The sequence below is a fragment of the Sinohyriopsis cumingii genome, chromosome 13, assembly GCF_028554795.1.
Source record: "Sinohyriopsis cumingii isolate HCF-2022 chromosome 13, ASM2855479v2, whole genome shotgun sequence".
Lineage (NCBI taxonomy): Eukaryota > Metazoa > Mollusca > Bivalvia > Unionida > Unionidae > Sinohyriopsis > Sinohyriopsis cumingii.
The window spans coordinates 51,950,354-51,973,419 of NC_142973.1; the positions used below are offsets into that span (position 1 = coordinate 51,950,354).

General features: G+C 34.0%; 1 protein-coding gene across 1 annotated transcript in view; it reads right to left on the reverse strand.

Annotated features, from left to right (window-relative positions):
• LOC149785554 (uncharacterized) overlaps positions 1-23,066 on the reverse strand; it is a 198,141-nt gene that overhangs the window by 171,618 nt on the left and 3,457 nt on the right. Inside the window, exons 3-5 of the mRNA XM_089979355.1 lie at positions 15,620-15,829; positions 2,143-2,446; positions 615-847 (exon numbers count right to left, since the gene is read on the reverse strand). Of these exons, the coding sequence (XP_089835481.1) occupies positions 615-847; positions 2,143-2,446; positions 15,620-15,829 (747 nt within the window). The remainder of the gene's footprint in view (positions 1-614; positions 848-2,142; positions 2,447-15,619; positions 15,830-23,066) is intronic.

A 23,066-nucleotide genomic window follows, 5' to 3' on the forward strand; every position in this document is an offset into this window, starting at 1 on the left:
AACATGTATTCCAGGAATGACAACTGGGCAAAACTACCAGATTGGTCTTGCCCATGGTCAAAATCTGCGAGACAAAACAGAGCAGACTCTATATACATTTAGGGTAGTGAGTGTCCTGTTTTTTGCATTCATAATTAAGAATCCATAACCTGGGTTACCCACTATGATAAATAACTGAAATGGGCTATTGTAAAGTGACACCAACTAATCAAGAGTTTCTCCAAAAAAAGATACGTGGATGGCATATTATTTTCCATAATACAGCCAAATTTCATATCACCTTTCTATAACTGGGTGTATTGAAAAATATGCCAATGTGATTGGCAGATGATATTTTTCGAATTTACCACAAATGGGAATAAACGTGACTGTCTCCTGCCATTTTGGAAAAGGTTGTGGACACATTTGCTAATTATTGACATTTACAAGTAAATAAAATATACAGCAACCAAATACTTTCACTAACCAGAATCAGGACTTTCATATTTTAACAAAAATTACGTTCCCACATAGAGTTTTAAGTAATCTAAGATATATACTATTCATTTCAACTGTAAGATCCTGATAAAAACTGACTTTACGGCAAAACTGAATGTGTTCCTGCTTTCTCATACCTGAAATATCTTGTAATCGAGTCCCTCAATGGCCTCCAAAAGTTCACACATCCCACTGGGACCATAGTCAAAGTTAAAGCTAAGACATTTGGTCTCAGAAAAGTCTAAGCACTTTCTTGCACAGTCACCTGCAGTCGTAATCTTTTCATAAACTTTGAATTTAGGCCCCATCAGCTTTCCATTCTTCATTCCAGTAAAATGCTCAAGAGTGTGCAAATTCATGGGATCATTTCCTATAAAATATTTACCAATGTGAAAATCAGAAAGGATTTGACTTAAGTTTCCTCATGCAGTCAATTAATAATTTTTAAAGGAAAAAGCATAGACATTTTCATTGTTGAAAACATAAAACAAAACAAAATCCAAAAGACACAACAACCTAACAATAATACATAATAATCTGAAAGCAAAGGTCATCACTGGATTTTATTTAGAAATGTGACTCACTTGCCCCTTGCATTGTGCCTGACAATCAGACTCTGATGTCTATGTAACCAAGGTGTCATGGAGATTGGATGGACATATGGAAGACCATTATAAAAAAATTAATTTTCATACATTGTATGATGGGTTATACGCATTATTGCTGCAGATTTGTGGTTTTAGAAACTGAAGTAGAAGGCCAAAGTATCCGAAACTCTACAACTATAATGCAAATAACACTTAGAAAAGGTTACACTATTTTTTTTATATTGCACAAACAATGAAAAAGGAATTTAAAACATAATCTAGAAATAATGGACAGTGGTTAGCTGAAGTTGTGATGTTTGTTATATGTGGTAATGTAACAGCCAACACACATGATTGCCATCATAGCAAACAAGAATAAACATCATAAACGAGTTTTTAAAAAGTAACCATCATTAATGATGTAACTGAAATGATACAACTTATTTAAAAACATATGGCTCAGCAATTACTGTTCTTTATAATCAGTATCACAAAGTGAGAATAAAGCATATTTGATAAATACCCAAACTGAGACTGAACAATATCATCATTGTGATGCATTGCTATAAAATCAGTCCTCAAATGATGTTCTTTTAATAGCAATCATTAATGCAGCCTAGTGATAGTAACACAGAACATGAATTAAACAGGTATAATGCCCTTTAGTACCTGGGTGTTTGACTAACAAAACGTTTTTTTTTTAAATATATGAAATTTTAATAAATGGCGCAGCAATTGTTTTGGTGGGGCATAAGAATATGATTTTCATTACTGAAAAGATTGAGAAATCAACTTACCAATTTAAAGACTGAACATTTCTTCCATTCAGTGGAAGTTATGTCATTGAGAAGGATTTGTATGCATACTAACAAATCTATGATATCGCTTTTACATAAAAGTTTTTGCCCTTCCTTAAAATGATGTACTTAATCTGCAACAATGCATCTAACTATGACTTAAGAGTCCATAGAGAAAATCTGCAATAAAGCACAAGTTTACTATGCTTTTCCTTGATATACTGCTGGTATCATTACAATTTTCCCTTTGTAATTATGAAATCCTTTGATAAATACTCTACCTGTCTGAACATTGCTGGTCCTTTTCACCAAGTTTATGTCAGTCCAAGTAACCAATTGATCACCATATATGCCCTTTCCAAACCCTACTCCAACTTGTATTTTCTGAAGTTTGGAATCATCAACCACAAGGACTGATGCCTTGAGGGTTGTTGGATTACTGGAGGTGATGAAATCCGCAGAAAATCTCCCTCCTGGTACTGTAACATCATATGTTTCAAGTTGACAGGCAACACTTGACCTAGCTCCTGCACTGTTTTCTGCATACATTGTAAAGTACAGTGGAACTCCAGATGGGCTGAGTTTCTAAAGAAAAATCATACCAGCATCATGTTGGACATACAAGCAGTTAAATTTTATTGAGAAGAAACAATTCCACCATATGCACATAAAGATAAGCACACATAAATTTAAAACAGAGATAGTTAGAGGGAGAGAGAGAAAGAAAGAATGGAACAACAAAAGAAAGAGATTTAGAGACAATTCACAACTTAATGTACAAACCTACATGCAAAATCATCTATGTATAATTAGGAATACACAAGCCTTGGCAATGTTGGAGATTTTACACAAGAGTAATGTGTACATGTTTAAAGAAAACTTACCCAATTGACTATGCTGTTATCCATTGATCAATTAGTTAATATTACAGGTAGATTAACCATCTCTTCACTGTCTCATAAGAGACATCTGTGTTACCGAAAGTACAGGAATACTACCAGCTTATTTGTAGCAAGATCATAGGAAAATACCCTCATGGGGCCATTGTCTCTGGATATACATTAAATCAACTTTTATAGAACAAAAGTTTTGCTATCTGCACACAATGATAAACACGTACAAATTAGAGAAAGGGAGCAAGAAAATGAAACATTAGGAAACAGATTCAGAGACACTTAACTACATGCACACACCACATACAAATATACATGCAAAACAATACATGCATTATATGGAACAGAAAAGCATTATAATTCTTGGAGATTTTATAAAGAGCAAAGTGTAAATATTTAGAGAACCCAACTTTTGGAGTAATATGTTTCTTTGACAATACTTACCTGTTCATAATACATTTGGAGCACAACCACTACCTCACAAATCCAGCCCTCCCATGCCAATTTTTAGCTTTTAAAAAGCCAAAAGGTCTCTGTCCATGTAGGTGGGAGTCAAACATGAGTATTTCTCTTTTGTTACAGTGACCGACATGAAATCCCAGCCATACTTCAACTACTATGGGATAATGTGCAATAAAATTGTTTCATCTTGGGCTAGTTCTCTATACAGAGAGTGAATAAACCATCACATCTTGGATGATAGGGCTGGAACTGAGATGCTTATCATACCTCTATCAAAGGTATACATAAATGAGATACTGAAGTTGTCATTACTCTGAAAGATGAATAACAGTGAGATAAGCAGGCTTATAAAGCTAAAAGAAAATGTCCAGAAAGAAAATGATAATTCCAAACCCACTCAGAATATAGGGAGTTCCTCAAGCAACAGTGGAAGCTCTCTACCAAACAATGTCACAAATGGCAATAAAGTGTCTTTCCATCTTAGACATAACACCTTTAGATTTTAAAAAATGGCAATGAAGAGAGGGCCATAAGTCTAAAACCAAACACAATTTTCCAGAAACTTCAAAACATTCTATAAGTTCAACTAAGTGTGATTCTCTGTGATGACAGAAAACAAACTACAGATACCCCAGTGAGTGATAATGTTCATGGAATTACCTCTGGTGCAATCCCATTAAATGCCTCCATCAATGTGACCATAATGTGTTAACTGCAACTGAGATAACTGCTAAATGTGCTAATGTTTCAAAACTCATTAAACAATCTTCTGAAGAAAAAAAAACAGTCAATAGTCATGATTTAGGACACCATATAAAATAATATTTAGAGGAATATCATAGTTCATATATTGATATTGAAAATAATAATTCTGATATTCCATATCATTCATCTCAAAGTCATCAAAACTTAGAACTATCTCAAAATCAGTGGCTTAAGCAAAATGGTCTCAAAATTTTCCAACTGAACATTCATTATCTCTTTCCAAAACTGGATGAAATGAAATTATTTCTTTAAAGAAATAGTAATCGATATTTTTACTTTCAATGAAACCTTTTTACATGAACTTTATCATAATTATGAACTTGAAATTCTGAATTACAGTTTTCAAAGAAAAGATGACTTTTCCAAAAGGTGATGGACTGCTTGTTTACATCAAGGATGGCATTTCTTTCAAATGACAATATGATCTTGAGGAAATTGGTATGGAAATTAAATTTGGCTACAAATAAGCATAATGACAAAAGCCATTTGTTTCAGGCTGTGTATAATAGCCACTAAACACTGACAATGCTTGGTATACTATATTTCCAAATAAGCTTGAAATCTACTATACAGAAAATAGAGAAGTCTATTTAGCAGGTTACTTCAATTACAATTTGCTTTATGACACCAAACAAACCTGGTTTAAAACCATGAATTCCCCAAATTATCAACAGCTAGTTCATGTAGCCACTAGGGTAACAGAGATAACTGACACAGTAATTCATCATATTTATAATAACAATGCCGAGATTACAGAAGTTGCAGTTCCCCAATATTCCATAAGTGATCATTATCCTAGATGTTGTACATGAAAAATTAAGTAAAACATGTAATACTTAACATTACAAATAGATCAAGTATCAAATAATGAAAAGACTCAATTCACAAATATTCCTTAAAGAACTGAAAGATATCCCTTGGCCAGTAATTAAATCTTTGTTGACCCATCAGATGATCTTGACATCTGGATAGATATATTTACTGACACCATACACACTCATGCTCCTATTAATTTAAAAAAAGTCAAGCAATAAAATCAACCAGATTGGATTACAGGTGATACACTGAATGCTATTAAGACAAGGGGTAGATTTCATAAATTAAAAGATACTGACAATTACAGATTATGGAGAAAAAGAGTCAAGTCATCGATTCAAACGGCAAGGAAAACTTACTATTCCACTGAGATACTAACAGTATTACAAAAATGAACCCCAGAAATTTATGGAAACGCTTCAAAGACTTTGAGTTGCAAATCTGTCAATAACCTAACATTTACATGTATTAGTGATTATAATGGTGATATTCAGCAAGAACCTCTTGAAATTGCAAATGCACTCAATGATTACTTTGTACATATAAACGAAAACCTTGTGGATCTCAATGCTCATAAAAGATTCTTTAGTGATGAAGTAATGAAGATATTTCCTCAAAACTTAGCAATGAAGAGTGATTCAGAATCCCCAAAATAAGTTTTGAATTCATTTTAAATGAGTTCAACAAACTTGATGTTAGAACAGCTATAGATCTAGATAATATAAGTACTAAATTCCTAAAACTCTCATCTTAATTGATTGCACCTTCACTTGCATATATCTTCAATCTAAGTATTTCCTCAGCTTTTTTTCCATGCAGGTTAAAACTGGCAAAAGTAACTCCAATACAAAATAATTATAACCTATATCAGTTTTATTATCGCTTTCAAAGATATTAGAAAGACATGATTGTAACTAGGATGGTGGATGATTTGTTAACAGCAGTAGATCAAAGTAACCTAGTAGGCATAGTTATTTTTTTACCTTACAAATTAACCAAGAAAGCTTAACTTGGTTTCAAGTCTATCTTGAAGGCAGACAACAAAAGTATCTATTTTTAAAATAAACTTTCAGATAAGAAACTGATAAAGTAAGGTGTTCCACAAGAATCAGGTCTTGGACCATTACTCTTTCTGCTGTACATCAATGATTTACCATATCACATTGAGTTATCCACCACCAACATGTTCACAGATACTACAACATTATATAACACTGGATCAACAGGACAGAGATAAGCACTAAATTAAATAAAGATTTTGTAAAAATAAATAACTGGTGTGAGCACAATGGTATGAAGATAAATGCAGCCAATCTAAAGCCATGATCATATGTACTCAAACAAGAGCAAAAGATGAGAAAATTATTTCAAAGTATTGATAAAAGGAATGGATATACAACAGTTGAAAATTAAAAATTACTTGGCACCAAGATAGACAATATCTTGTGCTGGAAAATGCAAGTTGATAAGGTCATTAAAAAGTCAGTCCACTGCTTTATCTCTTGAACAAAATAAAATCCTATCTCAAGAACAGAGAAAGATATTCTACAATGCATCATGCCACACCTAAAATATTGTTGTTCTATCAGGGGTAATTGTGTTACAGAAAAATCAGGAAAGGTTATGGCTGTTCCAGTAAAACATATAACCCCCCTGGGGACGGCACATCAAAAAAACTTCTGTAGGAGGTTGTGTTTCGAACTATTTTGATTCTGTCAGTGGAAGGTTGGTTAGAAAAATCACTTCTGTTGTGGGTTGTGCTAACAAAATGAGAAATCGCTGGTGGGGTTGTCAGAAAGAAGAAAAAAACCGAATATATATTTAAAATAGCATCTACCCCCCTCCTAGCAGTCTAACGTGAATGAAACATTGGGTCAGAAAATGATGTCAGTACACAGGAGTGCACATAATTTGTATGAATTCGCGTACTTTTAAAGCAGTGATACGCATTTGGCAAATTACGTCAACGCTGCAGATATATAAAAAAAATGTGCTTTGCGCAGTATGCAATTTTTATTAAACTTTTAACTTTAACTTTGAAAGTGCATTTCGCGACGTAATTTGCGATGCCGCAGCTGTCTCACAGCACTTGATGTGACATCCAGATATCTGGATACTTCGGTTCGACATGAATGGCTGTTAAACTAAATCTGATTTGTTCATTGGCCCTGGAACATGCATTTTATGGAGTTTTAGCCTTACTTTCATGGTGGAAGTTTTACAAAATGCGTGTTTCCAATAAGAGCCACACAGAAAACCAAAATGGTTGAATCACAACATGGTTTGTCTTCAGACATTTTCAGTCCGCAAATACTGGCTGGTGATAGCTATGATGACAATGAATTTCATGTATATCGGTCTGTTGGACATTGGAAAAATGTCACTGGAAATACCAGTGTGTGATTTTGAGCCCAAAAGTGATGTTGAGTGCGAGTCCGATGTACGTGTTGGATGGACAATATGCCGGTTATATTTATTAAATACATGTATACCCATGTCTAAACAAGCAGACTATGGGAATGTTAGACTTAAAACCCCATTACAGCATTTTGGAAGAGATAAATCTGGAATAAGAGGCAGCAAAACACTGATTCAAGGAAGTGAATCTTTCTTTGACAGGGTTCATGTTATTGAAAACTGACAGAGGTCTCGGAAATGCTTGTAATCACGCGTAACTATTTGGATGCCAATTCTTTTAAATTTAGGTGGGCGGAAAAATTCAAAGACTTGCCAGTCCTGCTTTAGTCACCTGCATAGAGGGAAAATGTGTTGATCAGTTAGCTGTGATGATATTTACAATGACAGAATTTAGTGGTTGAAAGCCCCCCCCCCCATCACCATTATAAGAGTACATCAAGAGAACATGCTGCAATAGCTAAGTGGCGAGATCAAAGGCTTTGACTGGCAGCTGGGTGGGAAAATCTACTGATATTTACAGTGCTTGAATTCAGAGGCAGAAATACCCAGAGATGTACATGTGGTCATTTATAAACAGTACATCAAATAAACAACTTTAGCTTTCATTATTGTGTTCATTTCCGAGTGTAACCGAATAAGCAGTGCACGTGACCTCAAAATCATGACATGTTGAGACATAGACTTGAATGAGTATTTTGGGGTTCACCAGCAAACGGAGTGTAACCGAATAAGCAGTGCACGTGACCTCAAAATCATGACATGTTGAGACATAGACTTGAATGAGTATTTTGGGGTTCACCAGCAAACGGACGAAGATTGTGAGATTCAGGAGAGGGCTAAAGTTGCTAGAACTGATAGTTTGAAAGGGACATTAGCCAAGTGTAAGAAAGTGTGTGATGCCTAGCTTAGTGCTTTGAATAAGACTTTCTTTGGATCAAAAAAATTCAGACTCACTCTGATGAACAAGCAAGAGCTATGTCAGTGTTATAAAGAATGTAGAAATTAAACTCTGGCAACTAATAGTTCTTATAACTGGCATAGTTTTCTGAGAGGGGACTGCAACTTTTCCTGATGGGACTCATATTTTTACCAAAATGGCAGCCATGGACTCTTAGTTTTAAAATCCTAACGAGACCTCTGGTTCAGAACTTTTCTTTTTGGGACCGAGATATCCTAGAGAGAATACCCATGGGGCCATACATGTGAGATGTTGAAAATTGCAAAACCATAAAGAACAGTAACTTGTTCGAGCTAGTTATGCATATGCATTTCAGACAGCTGGCAATGAAAGGAGTTCACAGCACAGAATAATATTCATACACAGAGGAGGAGGATCATATTAAATTCAGATAAAATTAACAGATTAGTGTTCATAAGGAACATCAAAGAATCCCCATACAACATAACTGTGTGTAGATCTCAAGTTGGCAGAACCACTGAGCAACAAAAGAATAAAAGACAAACTTTTGTATCATGCAGATGTATGACCAAATAATGTACATGCTCTCTATGTGCAAAAATTAAATGACATTAAACATAACAGACTGCCTGATCCCAGTATACTCAAAGCAAGATGGATAAAAAATTTCCTGTCTGTGTTCGGTTCTTCCTATGTATATTTTGATCATGGTGGTATTTTCTGCAGACCTTTTGGCACTTAGTTCCAAGCCATCATTTGGTATTTGTATTGCAAAATGGATAACTAAAAAAGTCTATTATCTAGTACAATACATTTTTAAGCATATCATTAACTGATGATGAAATTGATGAAAAAATACTTGATGTCATTCTGATATATGGATTCTTTACTACACTACTAATTTGTTCATCCCGATTCTTTTTTTTTACAATCTCCTTTAGTCTTACTCAACTGGTACCAGTGCTTTTAATAAAATTGTAACTTCTATTTTCTTGCAATCTAAATATTTGTAATGGTGTGTTATTGTCAAAAGGTAAAATGTGCTTAGTGCTGTAAAATCTAAAACTATTAATTAGCAAGGGACTAAAGTAAAAAGTGGACAGAAATTATTGTCATATTACAGTGCTGTTAGAAACAACAGAATAGTCGTACGAGATGTATTTTGCACAAAGTTGTAGAACTAGCACTCATATTGTCACCATATATTCTACTTAAATAATTATATCATTATTTCTGTATATTCCTATCAGTATTTTCCCAGTGGTAGTAAGTTTTTGATCTGATGTTCATTTCTTGCACAATTTTCACACATCAAGAATTCTCACCGTATCATTAAAAGAACAATGTAATCTTCACCAAATTGAGTTGTTTGAGAAGAAATTAATTTTTTTAACCCAAAAATCACTGAAGCTATGAGTTCTTGCATTAAAGTCTCACATATTTAAATAACATTTGAAGCACCCACGATAGTAGTTTAGGATGCAACTGTACCAATTTCACCTTTGGTATATCCAAATCTTGAATGTGATGGAGAAACATAGCTCCAAAATAAACACATCAAGTTTAGAGCCTGTTCATTGACTATGAATCAAGTATCTGAGTCCAACTGAATTGCTAGAAATTTTTTAATTCTTTTGACAACATCATAATTAGCTGTGAAATATGGAGTAAGCCTATAGTCTTTATGCCATCCCAGCCAAGACCTCACCACAACCATGTGATCATGCCCAATTACATCATAGTAATAATCACTATACAACTAAAAATGACATCTCTTCAAGAATTTTGATTTCAGTAGAGCTGTAACAGAGTGGAACAGTAAGAAAGAGTGACAGATATTTAAGTGTTAGGGAGATATTTAACAATGGCTATTCCCACCACCACCACTTTCTCATTGGAGATCACACACACACACACAAACACACAAAACTTTGAGTACATCCTGAAATCCTGGCAGCATCCTTGCAGAGGATATAATCTGACTATTCAATTTTATTGGTCTCTGGTTATCCGATGGTATTTCTGTTACTTGAACATTATCTTATAGTGTGTCCATTCAGCATGGTCGAAAAAGGCTTACAAATATTGAGAGTTGTTCAAGGACTCGCATTACTACAGATGTGAAAGAACGAGAACCATACTATAAATCAGTGAAGACAAAATAGAGTATATATGTGTTTGACTGCCCCTGATTGGTTGATAATGAAAGTAAGATTTTGAGAGCTTGTCCTACTTGTAACTGAAAAAAGTGAGGGACATTGTTTTATTAACATAATTTCCATCCCTTTACAGATCTGAGTTTGGACGACTCATTACTGAAATCAGCAGCTGACTCTTTGGTGCAGTATTGAAAGCACACATTTCAAATTTGTATAGATCCAGAAATTGGTGCGGATGTTATGTTTTTTTTTTTTCTTCACAAAAGCTGTCATCATAGATGTGTCTATACTGATATAAATTTGATCATGAGCACTCCAAATTTTAAGTTACTGAATTTTAATATTATGGTGTTTGCACAAATTTACAGTGGGAATTAAATTGGTGCAGAGTCCTAAACTCTTGAGTTTTGTGCAGAAATATGGAATCCAAGCAGAATACATCCAGAAATGAAGAGGTTTTCAATCTTGGATTTAGTCTCCCCATTGTGTTTCACACTGATATGCATATTCATAGAACATTTGTATAGTAGTAGGAAAAGTGAGAAATTTAGATACATATCATAAACAAGACAAACAGTATGTGGGGGGAGAAGATCATAAGAACAAGCTGGAATGGAGAAGTATAATAAAAACAGTAATGAGTAGAAGTGTGCATCTTTTTTTATGTGTGCAACATTATTTTCTTAGCTTCAGTAAGAAAATTCATCAAAAGGAAGACAATAAAGGGTATACAGTTAACTAAACCAATATGAATTTAGCTACTTAAAAGATGTATCAAACTGATTTAACCTTCTGGTCTGTTTCTGTCCATTCTGGTGATAATGTCCACTGAATCAGTATGGTTGGAAAAAATATTTGGCAAATTTAACAAATTAAAAATCTTTCGGCAGATTATAATTATACCCTACTTCTGCCTGAGAGATGTGAATAATTTTATTTCTTGGTTTGTTGATTGTGGTTGTTGCTCAATTCAAATGCATCATTGAAAAACATCGATGCATTCTCATACTTTGTTACAAATATTTATTACAGATGCATATCATCAGATATCGGTGAATATAGCTTGAATAAGTTATAACAGTTCTAGTTGGAATAATGAACACTGATAAGAGAAAATTTAAGTGAGCTCAAATGTAAACTTTTCGGCAGTGTGGGATGCAGGATTGCTCAAGACCTTTCCATCTCATTTGCTCACTATGAAAATTCCATTTGCACCAACTGATGATGACTTTTAGGTAACTGTCAGGAAGGCATAACTGACGATATTCTAAGGTCTACAAAAATTACTTGAGTCAAAAGTTATAAACTCATACAGCTGTGGCAAAAATGATTGACTAGTACCTTTGTTGCTGTTGCCACAGTTGATTAGTTGGTTGATTCAGTGTGGTTTGATTTGGGTTTTTTTGGTGATTTTTTTTTACAATATATTAGGTGGAGGAAGAACCCCAAAACACTATATATGGCAGCCAGTTTTACTGCTGAAGAAAATCCAAGTCCTTTTGAGACACCAGACACCACTTATGTAGAACCACTGACCTTCCACAAGTAACTGGCAACATTCTCATTAGCACATTAGAGGCAAGTAATCACATGACAAGCATCTTGTACCACTGCCATGGAAGCCCCTCAGATCTGTATCACAAGACAAACATCTTATACCACTCTGCCATGAAAGCCCCTCAGGCCATAGGTATAAGTCTCATATGAAAGACTAGAAGTGGGAGATAGAACCTGTGACAACTGGATTGAAAGTGCAGAATGTTACTGCTAGGCCATCAGTGATGATTATGATGCTGTTGACAATACAGTTAACTGAAATGACATTGATTTTATGAGTGCTCCGGGAAAAACGATTCCTTGACTTTCATCCATTTTTTTTAAATCTATGATATAAAAATGTTTGACTTGCTACATTTTTTTATAACTTTATATTAGTCTTGCAACAGAGCATAAAAATAAGACATCAGTAACTGAAAAAGATGTTCTTACAAAAAATATATAGTGTAAAAGTAAACAAATGATGCAACATCACTTATACAGGCATCATTGTTTTTTTCTTCTGACAAATCATATAAGTTTACCAAAACATTTATTGGAAAAAATAATAACAGTGAATCATAGAATATGACCACACATTTAAAGCAATATAAGATTTAACTTATTATTCTAATCAAAAGCAGCATGCCTGAGAACAAAGAAAAATAGCAAGACATATTGATCACTTTAGGAAACACAGAGTTTAGTAAGGATACAAATTCATGATTTCTATATTAGAATAGAAATATCTATTACAAAATCTGTATTTGTGGATGTTAAATTAGTAGTTATTTAGGGACTGATCAATGACATCTACAAGTAATAAGCAGGGATAGTCCTGGCTTTTAAAAAGCTGTCACCAAAAATATCGCCAACCTCAATATTTTGTCGCCAATTTTCAAAAAGTGTCGCCAAAACAAGTAGTGTACATTTTTTCAGGTGTTAATTTAGTCTATTAATGTAACAGGCAATGAAAATTACAAAAGATGGGTTAGTTAATACTTTAATTACAACAAGCGTTAACAAAATGTTACATGAAGATCTTTCGCGATTTTAGGACTGCCCACTTGTTGAATGCAGTTTCAAAGTCTAATTTTTCACATCTGTACATGCTGATTCTCATTAAATTCTCAAGAGATGAGATGCAGAGCTTATTTCTGATGTCAGTTTTTATGAGGTTCATCTTACTGAATCCACGTTCAGTCTACTGTGCTGACAGGTGACACCAGTAGTCTCTCAGCAGCCCCACCCCACCCCCCACCCCTTTATGGCTAGCTTCACAAAGCTTGTAGTGAATTGCTTCCTAAACCCCAAGAATGATCACTGAATGCTGTATAAATTTTCTCGACAAGCAAAATAGGATCTCCATTCCCACGAATGAAACTTACACGAGTCAACACCTGGCAATACTGGACCATATATATAAGCATAAATTCACACCCAATTTAGGGATTTTTCACTCCTTTGTTTTGAGAAATAAATAATTATTATTAATTATGCAAAACTTTTTTGTGCTATTTCTTGTTGCGGAGTTTAAGTCTCTGCAGCCGTAACACGGAATTGATGGCAAAAGGAAAAGATCAATGAGTAAAATGCAGCACTGGTGACAGATATAATTGTGATTTAGATTTTTTCCATTTGCTTTGTATTTATACACAGTGGGTACTTCAAACGTTATCAGTTTTCTATAAAGGTTCAGCGAAACTATTGTATTGGTATATGTGAAAAAAAACAAAAAAACAGAAGGATTAGCCATACAATTAATTGTATCTGTTCTATTCGCGTCTTCAGAAGTCGGTCAGTTGTAGGTATAGTGCGGTAGCATGACTGACTATCGCAGCCTTCAGTACTCAGCCCAGATGTCAGAATAAGCAGATTATGATGTAACAATGCACTGTAAAGATGGGGTGGTCAATACGAACAAAAGATCGTTTGTGTAACAGATTGATTCCAATGCATTGCTTAGTCAAGTTTGTGGCTTCCTTTCGTTCTCCCTTTTAATTTATCCAGTCCAAATCCATGATTGTATGTACAAATTAAATAACCAAAATGTATGTCGCCAACAAAATCGCCAGATGGGATATTTTTGTCGCCAATAAGGGAAAAAAATTGCAATTTGCGACATTGGCGAAGCCCAGGGCGATCCCTGAATAAGCCACCATGAAAATCTGTGATTTCACAGTATCAGAGACATACTTGGCTGACAGACAAACAAACAAAATGACAAAAGACTGATTATAATGAAAATTTGAATACAAATAAAAATATGCAGTAGATTATATGATGTATATGAATTCAGTAGATTACCTCCAGTCAGCTGTCATTTAAATTGCTTCTGTCCCCAACTCAATATTAAAATCGCTTCTACTGCCCACTAACCCATAGCCAGAAATTATGGTAAAAAAATATACTACTGTAGGGGGCAGTGTTTCTCGATTAAAACACATCTGACGGTGGATTATAATTTTTTTTAATTGCTTCTGTTGTGGGTTGGTTGAATTTGAAAGTGCCTTCCCCCTGGGGGTTATATGTTTACTGGAACAGTGATGTGATGTGTGATTTTGATTTTTAACGTAGCTTTAACAATTTTTCAGTCATATCGCTACGATGTCTGCAATGTGGCAGTTTATAGTGATGTCTAGCACTGGGGCATCATGCCGCAGACATGTAGCATCATGTCCCACCCAGTCACATTATCCTGACACCAGGCCGACCAGTCCTAACACTAACCTCTTAATGCTGAACGCCAAGCGAGGCAGCTGTTAGTACCATTTTTTAAGTCTCTGGTACCCACGACCTCCTGCATCCGAGGCGGATGCTCTAACCACTAGACCACTGGAGCGGTTTTTACTGGAACAAGCCCTTATTGACATTTCAGAATAAAGCAGCAAGACTTAATCTTGATGCTAATTTAGATTCACCTAAAGAAATCTTTTTGACACCCAAAAGTGGCTTCCATTTCAGCAAAGAACAGTTTCAAAAGGGTTTACTAGTCTATAAATCTTTATATGGATTAGATCTGATTATCTTAAATGGAGATTTAAATTTGTTAAAAATATACATATGTATGAGCTAAGACCCAACTCAAACAGCAAGTTATATTTACATAAAATAAATTCAGAGCATTTTAAGAAGAGTTTTGATTTTTCTGGAGCCACACTATGGAATTCAAAACCACCTTATATAAAGTCAGCCGACTCATGCCAAGCTTTCAAAAACTTCTTAGTCAACATCTAAAGAAACAATCATTTGTATGATCTTGTTTAATTCAGTACTAATGCTATTTAAAACATTGCTATATCATGTACTCACCTATAATGTTCTACACATGTTCACTACTACTATTTCTAAGAATCCTGTATGTACTCATCCTTGAAGCCTTGTGCATATTTTATTGTAGCATTAGATCAATTGTTTTGTTTTTTAATAGCATTTATTACCTAAAGGCACCTGGTCTTGTATAATTGTACAACATATATATATATATATATATATATATATATATATATATATATATATATATATATATATCAGACCTATGCAAGTAAGGAAAAGTGGGAAAGAGCTGAAAAAGTGCCACATTAAAGACAGATTAAGTTCCCAATGATTTCCAGATGTTTATTTTAAATCAGCTTCATTCCCAAGTAACTTTAAGATGATTTTTAGAAACTGAACAATCAAAAACATCTCAGCAGAATTATGTCTCTCTAATGTTCATCCACATTAGTGTTATAAGTCACTTACCATGATACATTTATGATCAGTGCATAATGATTTTTGCGATAAATACCTGTTCCAGTGTAGTTGTGGCACCACCAAGTGTCTGATTCTTCATGACATCGTTACCACCAGGAACAGTTCCAATATCCAGGAAGAATTTAACTTGACTTTTGTCATCAACTGCATGGACTGTTATCTCAAATGCCGGTTCTGTGTAATCCCTCTGTTTCAACTGCTGAACCTGGCACAAAGGCCCAGCAGATCGTTTTGTTTTACCACCCTGCATGCATAAAAAATCACTTTCAGAGTTTCTTTGTCAGATCTCAATTTCATTAGGACCAGCATACCTATTGTCCTAATTAAAAAGTACCCTGATAAAATGACAAATAAATCAGTATACTTGTAACAGTCTGGTAATCAAGTGGCTTTTCTCAGCTCTCAAGGATGGACTTATCAGCAACACATTAACATTTTCTTCAATATTACATTTCATTTTTGTAAGTTGTTTTCGCTTGTGCAATTATCAATCCTATTACAAACTTATTTAAGGACGTACAAAGATTTTTTAAATATAAAAATTATTGTTTCACTGAAAGAAATGTACATTGCTTATGCATATGTCTAGTTGAATCCAAAGTCTGTGTTTTCCATGTCTAGAATGTTAAACAGCAGTATATATCTATTTTACTTTCAGTTTGTAAAGAATTTGTATACTTAGATTTTTAAATGATTTTCCATTGATAGGATTATTTTCCACTGAATGTCCTATGATTTTTTTTAAGAAAGAGAATCTGATATACCTGCCATGGTTTAGAAATGTTTGTGACAATGTTTCAAAACTGACTGTATCTAAGTATGATGCCATCTTTTCATTAGACAAAACATTGTGTTACGTATATCTGATTTAATATACATACATACATACATACATATATATATATATATATATACATATATATATATATATATATATATATATATATATATATATATATATATATATATATATATATATATATATTAATTGTTTGTCAGTTTTAAATTTTTATTTTTCTTACATGCTATTGTAATGTAAATTTATTCACTAGAAATGATACTTTTTCAGAAAATTGTTTGACCTTGACTGTTAGTTAATAAACAACAGGTGTTGATCTAAATTCTGACCTAGGTTCAGAATTAGTAAACAAAGTTCTATTTTATTTTAAAATGACTGGTTGTTGTCAAGGTCATGATGGGACTACGTGGGTTTAAGACATAAACAACCTTTTTTTATTTCTTAGAGAAAATGATTGGTTTTATCAGGGTCACACTGGATGGACGTGATATTTTACGAGAATTTCCATCTAGAAACTTCCAGGGGATGATCACATGACCCTTGTTGATGTTTTAGAAAGCCCATATAACTCAATGTTTTAGAGAATTGATTTTTAGTAGACGTTGGGCAGTTAAAGTGTTATGTTGTGCTGTTTAGAGTTATTTCAAATTACTTGTTTGGAGTTATTTCAAATTACTTGGATTCAAAAGGATTAATTCTGTTATTTGTCTGGAAATATTTTGAACAGTGCTCACACAGGGAAAGACATTACTTACAAATTTAATTTGGATATCCAACAGTGGAGTGCCATTATTTGTATTTCTACAAGGAACTGTAGATAAGCACAGTACTGACTTCAGCATAAATTATCGTCATCCAACTTGGATTTTACATCAGGATTCGTATTTGAAATTATTAGAACATTTATTACTAGGACTTTTGCAATTCGTGGATTATTCTTAGATTGTTTTTGGATTTGATTCTTGAAACCGTAAGTTCTCCTTTTTTCATTTTTACAGAATTTTCCAGGAAAATAAATTGTTAAAGTTTAAAAAGCTTGTTGTTTTCACACTTTCTGTGTTACTGTTTATTCGAGCCTAAACACGTAACATAGAACTTGGGTAGCTTGTCCGAAATATTTGTATTTAGCTCAAATATTTCAGAAAAGTTTTTTTTTTTTTAAATTTGAATTCCCTTAGTTTTTGAAATCTTTAGTGAGATTGACAAGCTTTTTCTAAAATGGCATCAAAAGTGGAAATCTTTCTTTCAAATCCTACCCAGGAACAATTAGATCTTTTCAAAAAAGATGATTTGATTCAACTTGCCAGAAAAATATGATCTTTCTGAGGTAAAGGTTTCCTTAACAAAACAGGAGATAAGAAATATTTTGGTTCAGTATTTGGTAGAAAAGAATGTTTTGGTTAAAAGTGCTTTGGTTTCAGTCGGTACGTCTGTATCAGACTCTGACATAAAAATTAAGGAATTAGAATTAAAATACAAGATGGAACTGGAGTTGAGAAAGCTGGAGCTTCAGAAAGAAGAAAGAGAAAAAACAAATGCAAATGCAGTTGCAATTGGAAAAAGAAAAAGAACAAATGAAATTAGAGAAAGAAAAAGAACAAATGAAATTACAAGCAGAGGAAAAAGAATGACATATGCAAGAAAAACAATACCAGTTACAATATGAAAGAGAGGAGAGACAGGAAAAAGATAACGAAAAACAAATGCATTTACAAGCAGAAGAAAGAGAGAAAGAAAGACAAATGGAAGTACAAAAAGAACAGAAGCAAATACAGTTACAAGAAAAACAAATAGATAAGGAGAGTCAGAAGGAAGAAAGGGAATATCAATGTAAATAAGAAGAAATGGAACCGGCAAGTGAAAAACAAATTCATACTTCAAATTCAAATTTAAGTTTTGATCTTGCAAAGAACATTAGGTTAGTGCCCCATTTCAGAGAAAGAGAAACAGACAAATATTTTATTCGTTTTGAAAAAGTTGCTGAAAATTTGAAATGGTCAAGGGAGCACTGGACTCAGTTATTACAATGTGTACTCACTGGTAAAGCTAGTGATGCTTATTATTCACTGTCAGTTCACCAAAGTGGTGACTATGATGTGGTTAAAGAATGCATCCTAAGGGGTTATGAGTTGGTCCCTGAAGCTTATCAGCAAAAATTCAGAAACTATAGAAAAGAAGCTGGACAAACGAGATTATGAAAGTCTCAAACAACTTGTATTACTTGAAGATTTCAAGAACTGTGTCCATAGTGACATTAAGTCTTATCTTGATGAGCATCAGATTGAAACCTTGGAAAATGCTGCTTGTGCTGCTGATGAGTATTCTTTAACTCATAAAGTTCCTTTTGTAAATAAGACTTCTACTCAACAGTCTTTTGGCAGAAAAGTATTTCAGCCTAATACAAGCCCTTCTAAAACTCAAACTGGCACAACTTCTAAATATCAAACTTCAGAGAAGCTTGATTCAAGATCCTTGTCTCTTCCTATGTATACCTACTGCAAGAAAAAAGGACACATTATTTCTGATTGCTACAAACTGAAAAATAGGCATCAGAACCAAGACAGACCTATTTCAAATGATCTTATTTCTAAGAGGTCAAGGTCACAGTCATATACTGAAGGCAATACATTGGTTGGGTCTAATAAACCGCAGGCTGATTTTATTATGGAGAATTATGAACCATTCAAATCGAAGGGTTCTATATCACTCTTGGGTGATTCGGCCAATCCGATCCCTATTAAAATTTTAAGGGACACAGCAGCTTCTCAGAGTCTTTTATTGTCAGGTACTTTGCCTTTTTCTGAGAAGTCTTCTTCTAACGGGAGTGTTCTTATTCAGAGAATAGAGTGTGGCTTTGTTGAAATTCCTCTCCATTGTGAAAATTCGTCATCAGACTTAGTTTCAGGACCCGTGACAGTCGGAATGGTCTCTGTTTTACCTGTTGAGGGCATTCATTTATTACCAGGCAATGACCTAGCTAGAGACAAGGTTGTGCTTAACCCACTTGTAACTGACAAGCCTTGCTTGGATCAGAAAGTCGATCCAATTGAAAAAGAATTCCCTGATGTATTTACAGCTTGTGCAGTTACCACAGCTATGGCAAAGAAAGCTCTTGAGAATGATGTTGATAAGGGCAGTTTTCCTTTAGCTGACACATATACTGCTCAAGCTTTTGATGAGGTTACTTTTACTCCTTGTTTGGATCAATCAAAAGGTATTGATTACAGTGATCCTCTTTTAACAACTCATTCTCTTTATTCTAATCAGGGCGATAAACGACAATCACTTGTCATTGAACAGGAAAAAGATCCTGATATCTCCTGTTTGTTTGAGAAGGCCATTAGTGAAACTGAAGCTACTGAAGTTCCTGTCTGTTATTTCATTAAAAATGGAATTCTTATGAGAAAATGGAGACCTCCCGAGGTACCTGCTGATTACAAATGGTCAGTGAACTATCAAATTGTAGTTCCAAAACCTTACAGACAGGAAATACTTAGTCTGGCCCATGAAACTCAATGGCTGGTCATTTAGGGATCAATAAAACTTATCACAAGATCTTAACTCATTTCTTTTGGCCAAAAATCAAAAGTGATGTTGCCAAATACTGTAGATCTTGTCATACTTGTTAAATGGTAGGAAAACCAAATCAGAAAATTCCCAAGGCTCATCTACAATCTATTCCTGCCTTTGACAATCCATTTAGTAGAATTATTGTAGATTGTTTTGGTCCCTTACCTAAGACCAAGTCAGGTAACCAATACCTGTTGACCATTATGTGTGCGTCAACAAGGTTTCTAGAAGCAATTCCCTTGAGGAATATAAAATCTAAAACAATAGTAAAAGCTTTGATAAAGTTTTTTTACTCAGTTTGGCCTTCCCAAGTCTGTACAGTCTGATTAAGGCTCATATTTCATGTCTGGAATTTTCCAGCAAGTTATGTATGAATTAGGCATTCAACAATTTAAATCGTCTGCCTATCACCCTTAGAGCCAAGGTGCATTAGAAAGATTCCATCAGACTTTAAAAAATATGATTCAATCATCTTGTTTTGATACAGGTAAAGATTGGGATGAAGGCATTCATTTACTATTGTTTGCTGTTAGGGAATAAGTTCAAGATTCTTTAGGTTTCAGTCCTTTTGAACTAGTTTTTGGACACACTGTGCATGGACCATTGAAGTTATTGAAAGAAAAACTTCTTTCTAATGAAGATTCTGAGATTAATCTTCTTGATTATATTTCTAATTTTAAATACAAGTTGTCAAAGGCTTGTGATGATGCAAGAGCAAATCTGCACTCTACTCAATCCAAAATGAAGATATGATAAAAACTCAAAGGAAAGGAGTTTTCAACCTGGTGAGAGAGTCCTGGCTCTCTTGCCAATACCACAAAATCCTCTTCAGGCCAAGTATTATGGTCCCTACACACTTGACAGGAACATAAAAGATTTAAATTACACAATAAATACTCCTGGGAGGCATAAACAAAAACAATTTTGTCACATTAACATGCTAAAAGGGTATATTGAAAGAGATAGCCAGGTTAAACATGCAGTTAATTTAGTTGTACCTGTCCCACTCAGTGAAGATTTAAGTGAAGGAATATCATCGGATTCTACTGACATTGGAGTGGCAAATCTTCAGAATTCAGAAATTATGAAAGATCTGGACCAGAAACTTTCACATTTGCAAGAACAAGAAAGAAGTGAACTTAAACAGTTATTATTTGAATATGAGCACTTATTTCTAGATGTTCCTGCAAAGACAAACAAAATTTTCTACAATGCTGAAATTGTAAATTTCAAACCTGTCAAACAACACCCGTACAGGATGAACCCTCTCAAACAGGAATACTTGAAAAAAGAAATTCAATATTTGCTGAAGAATGAATTTATAGAGCCCAGTAAAAGTAACTGGAGTTCATCATGCATACTTGTTCTGAAACCAGATAAAACTTTCCATATGTGTACTGATTATAGGAAGGCGAATAGTGTGACAAAAACAGATTCATTCCCATTATCAAGAATCGATGACTGTATTGATAAGATTGGGAATGCCAAGTATGTCACCAAATTTGACCTTCTGAAGGGATTTTGGCAGATTCCACTAACAGAAAGAGCAAAGGAAATTTTGGCATTTGTGACTCCAGATGGACTTTACCAATATAAAGTAATGCCATTTCGGATGAAAGGGTTGCCAAGAACATTTCAAAGCCTCATAAATATGATCACCTCTGGTCTAGACAATTGTGATGCTTATATCGATGATGTCATCATCAACAACAACACCTGGAAAGAACATTTAGCAACAATTTGGAAATTCTTTGACAAACTCACAGATACATGTCTATAAGTGAGTTCTGCCATGCTAGTGTTACATTTCTGGAACTCATTGTGGGACATGGACAAGTTAAACCTATACATGCTAAGGTCAAGGTATCTCTGCATTTCCTGTGCCTGTTAATAAAAAGCAACTGATGCAATTTTTGGGTATGGCCGGACACTATCGAAAATTTTGTTCCAATTTTACTAACATTGCTGAACCCCTGACAAATTTATTGAGTAAGAAAAACAAATTCCTTTTGACTGAAAAATGTCAGGAGTCCAATCTTTTAAACTGTCTTTGATGCAAGTGATATTGGGTTTGGAGCAGTTTTGATTCAACAATATGAACGTGATATTGATTGTCCAGTGTGCTATTTTTCCAAGAAATTAAATAAGCACCAAAGGAATTATTCAACAATCGAGAAGGAATGTTTGGCTTTGATATTGGCATTACAACATTTTGAGGTTTACCTTAGTTCAACTCCTTCTTCGATTGTTGTATTTAGTGATCACAACCCCTTACTTTCATCAGCAAGATGAAAAATAAAAATCAAAGACTACTAAGATAGAGATTGTTGTTACAGGAATATAATCTTGACATCAGGCACATCAAGGGAAAAGATAATTTAATAGCAGATGCACTTGTATAGAAATGTATTATTTCATATAGACTGTTTGTAATTCATAAGAGTAGTACTTATGTTTTTTTTTACGATCTCATGTATTAATCTATGGTAAAAAGAAAGCTTTATCATATAAATCTTTCTTTTTTTGGGGGGATGGTGTTATATATATCTGATTTAACATATATATCTTAATTTAATTGTTTGTTTGTCAGTTTTAGATTTTTATTTTTCTTACATGCTATTGTAATGTAAATTTATTCACTAGAGATGATACTTTTTCAGAAAATTGTTTGACCTTGACTGTTAGTTTATAAACAACAGGTGTTGATCTAAATTCTGACCTTGGTTCAGAATTAGTAAACAAAGTTCTATTTTATTTTAAAATGATTGCTTGTTATCAAGTTCATGATGGGACTATGTGGGTTTAAGATGTAAACAACTTTTTTTTTTATTTCTTAGAGAAAATGACTGGTTTTCTCAGGATCACACTATGTGGACGCGATATTTCACAAGAATTTCCATCTAGAACTTCCAGGGGATGATCACATGACCCTTGTTGATGTTTTAGAGAGCCCATTTAACTCAGTGTTTTAGAGAATTGATTTTTAGTAGAAGTTGGGCAGTTAAAGTGTTATATTGTGCTGCTTAGAGTTATTTCAAATTACTTGGACTCTAAAGGATTAATTCTGTTATTTGTCTGGAAATATTTTGAACAGTGCTCACACAGGGAAAGA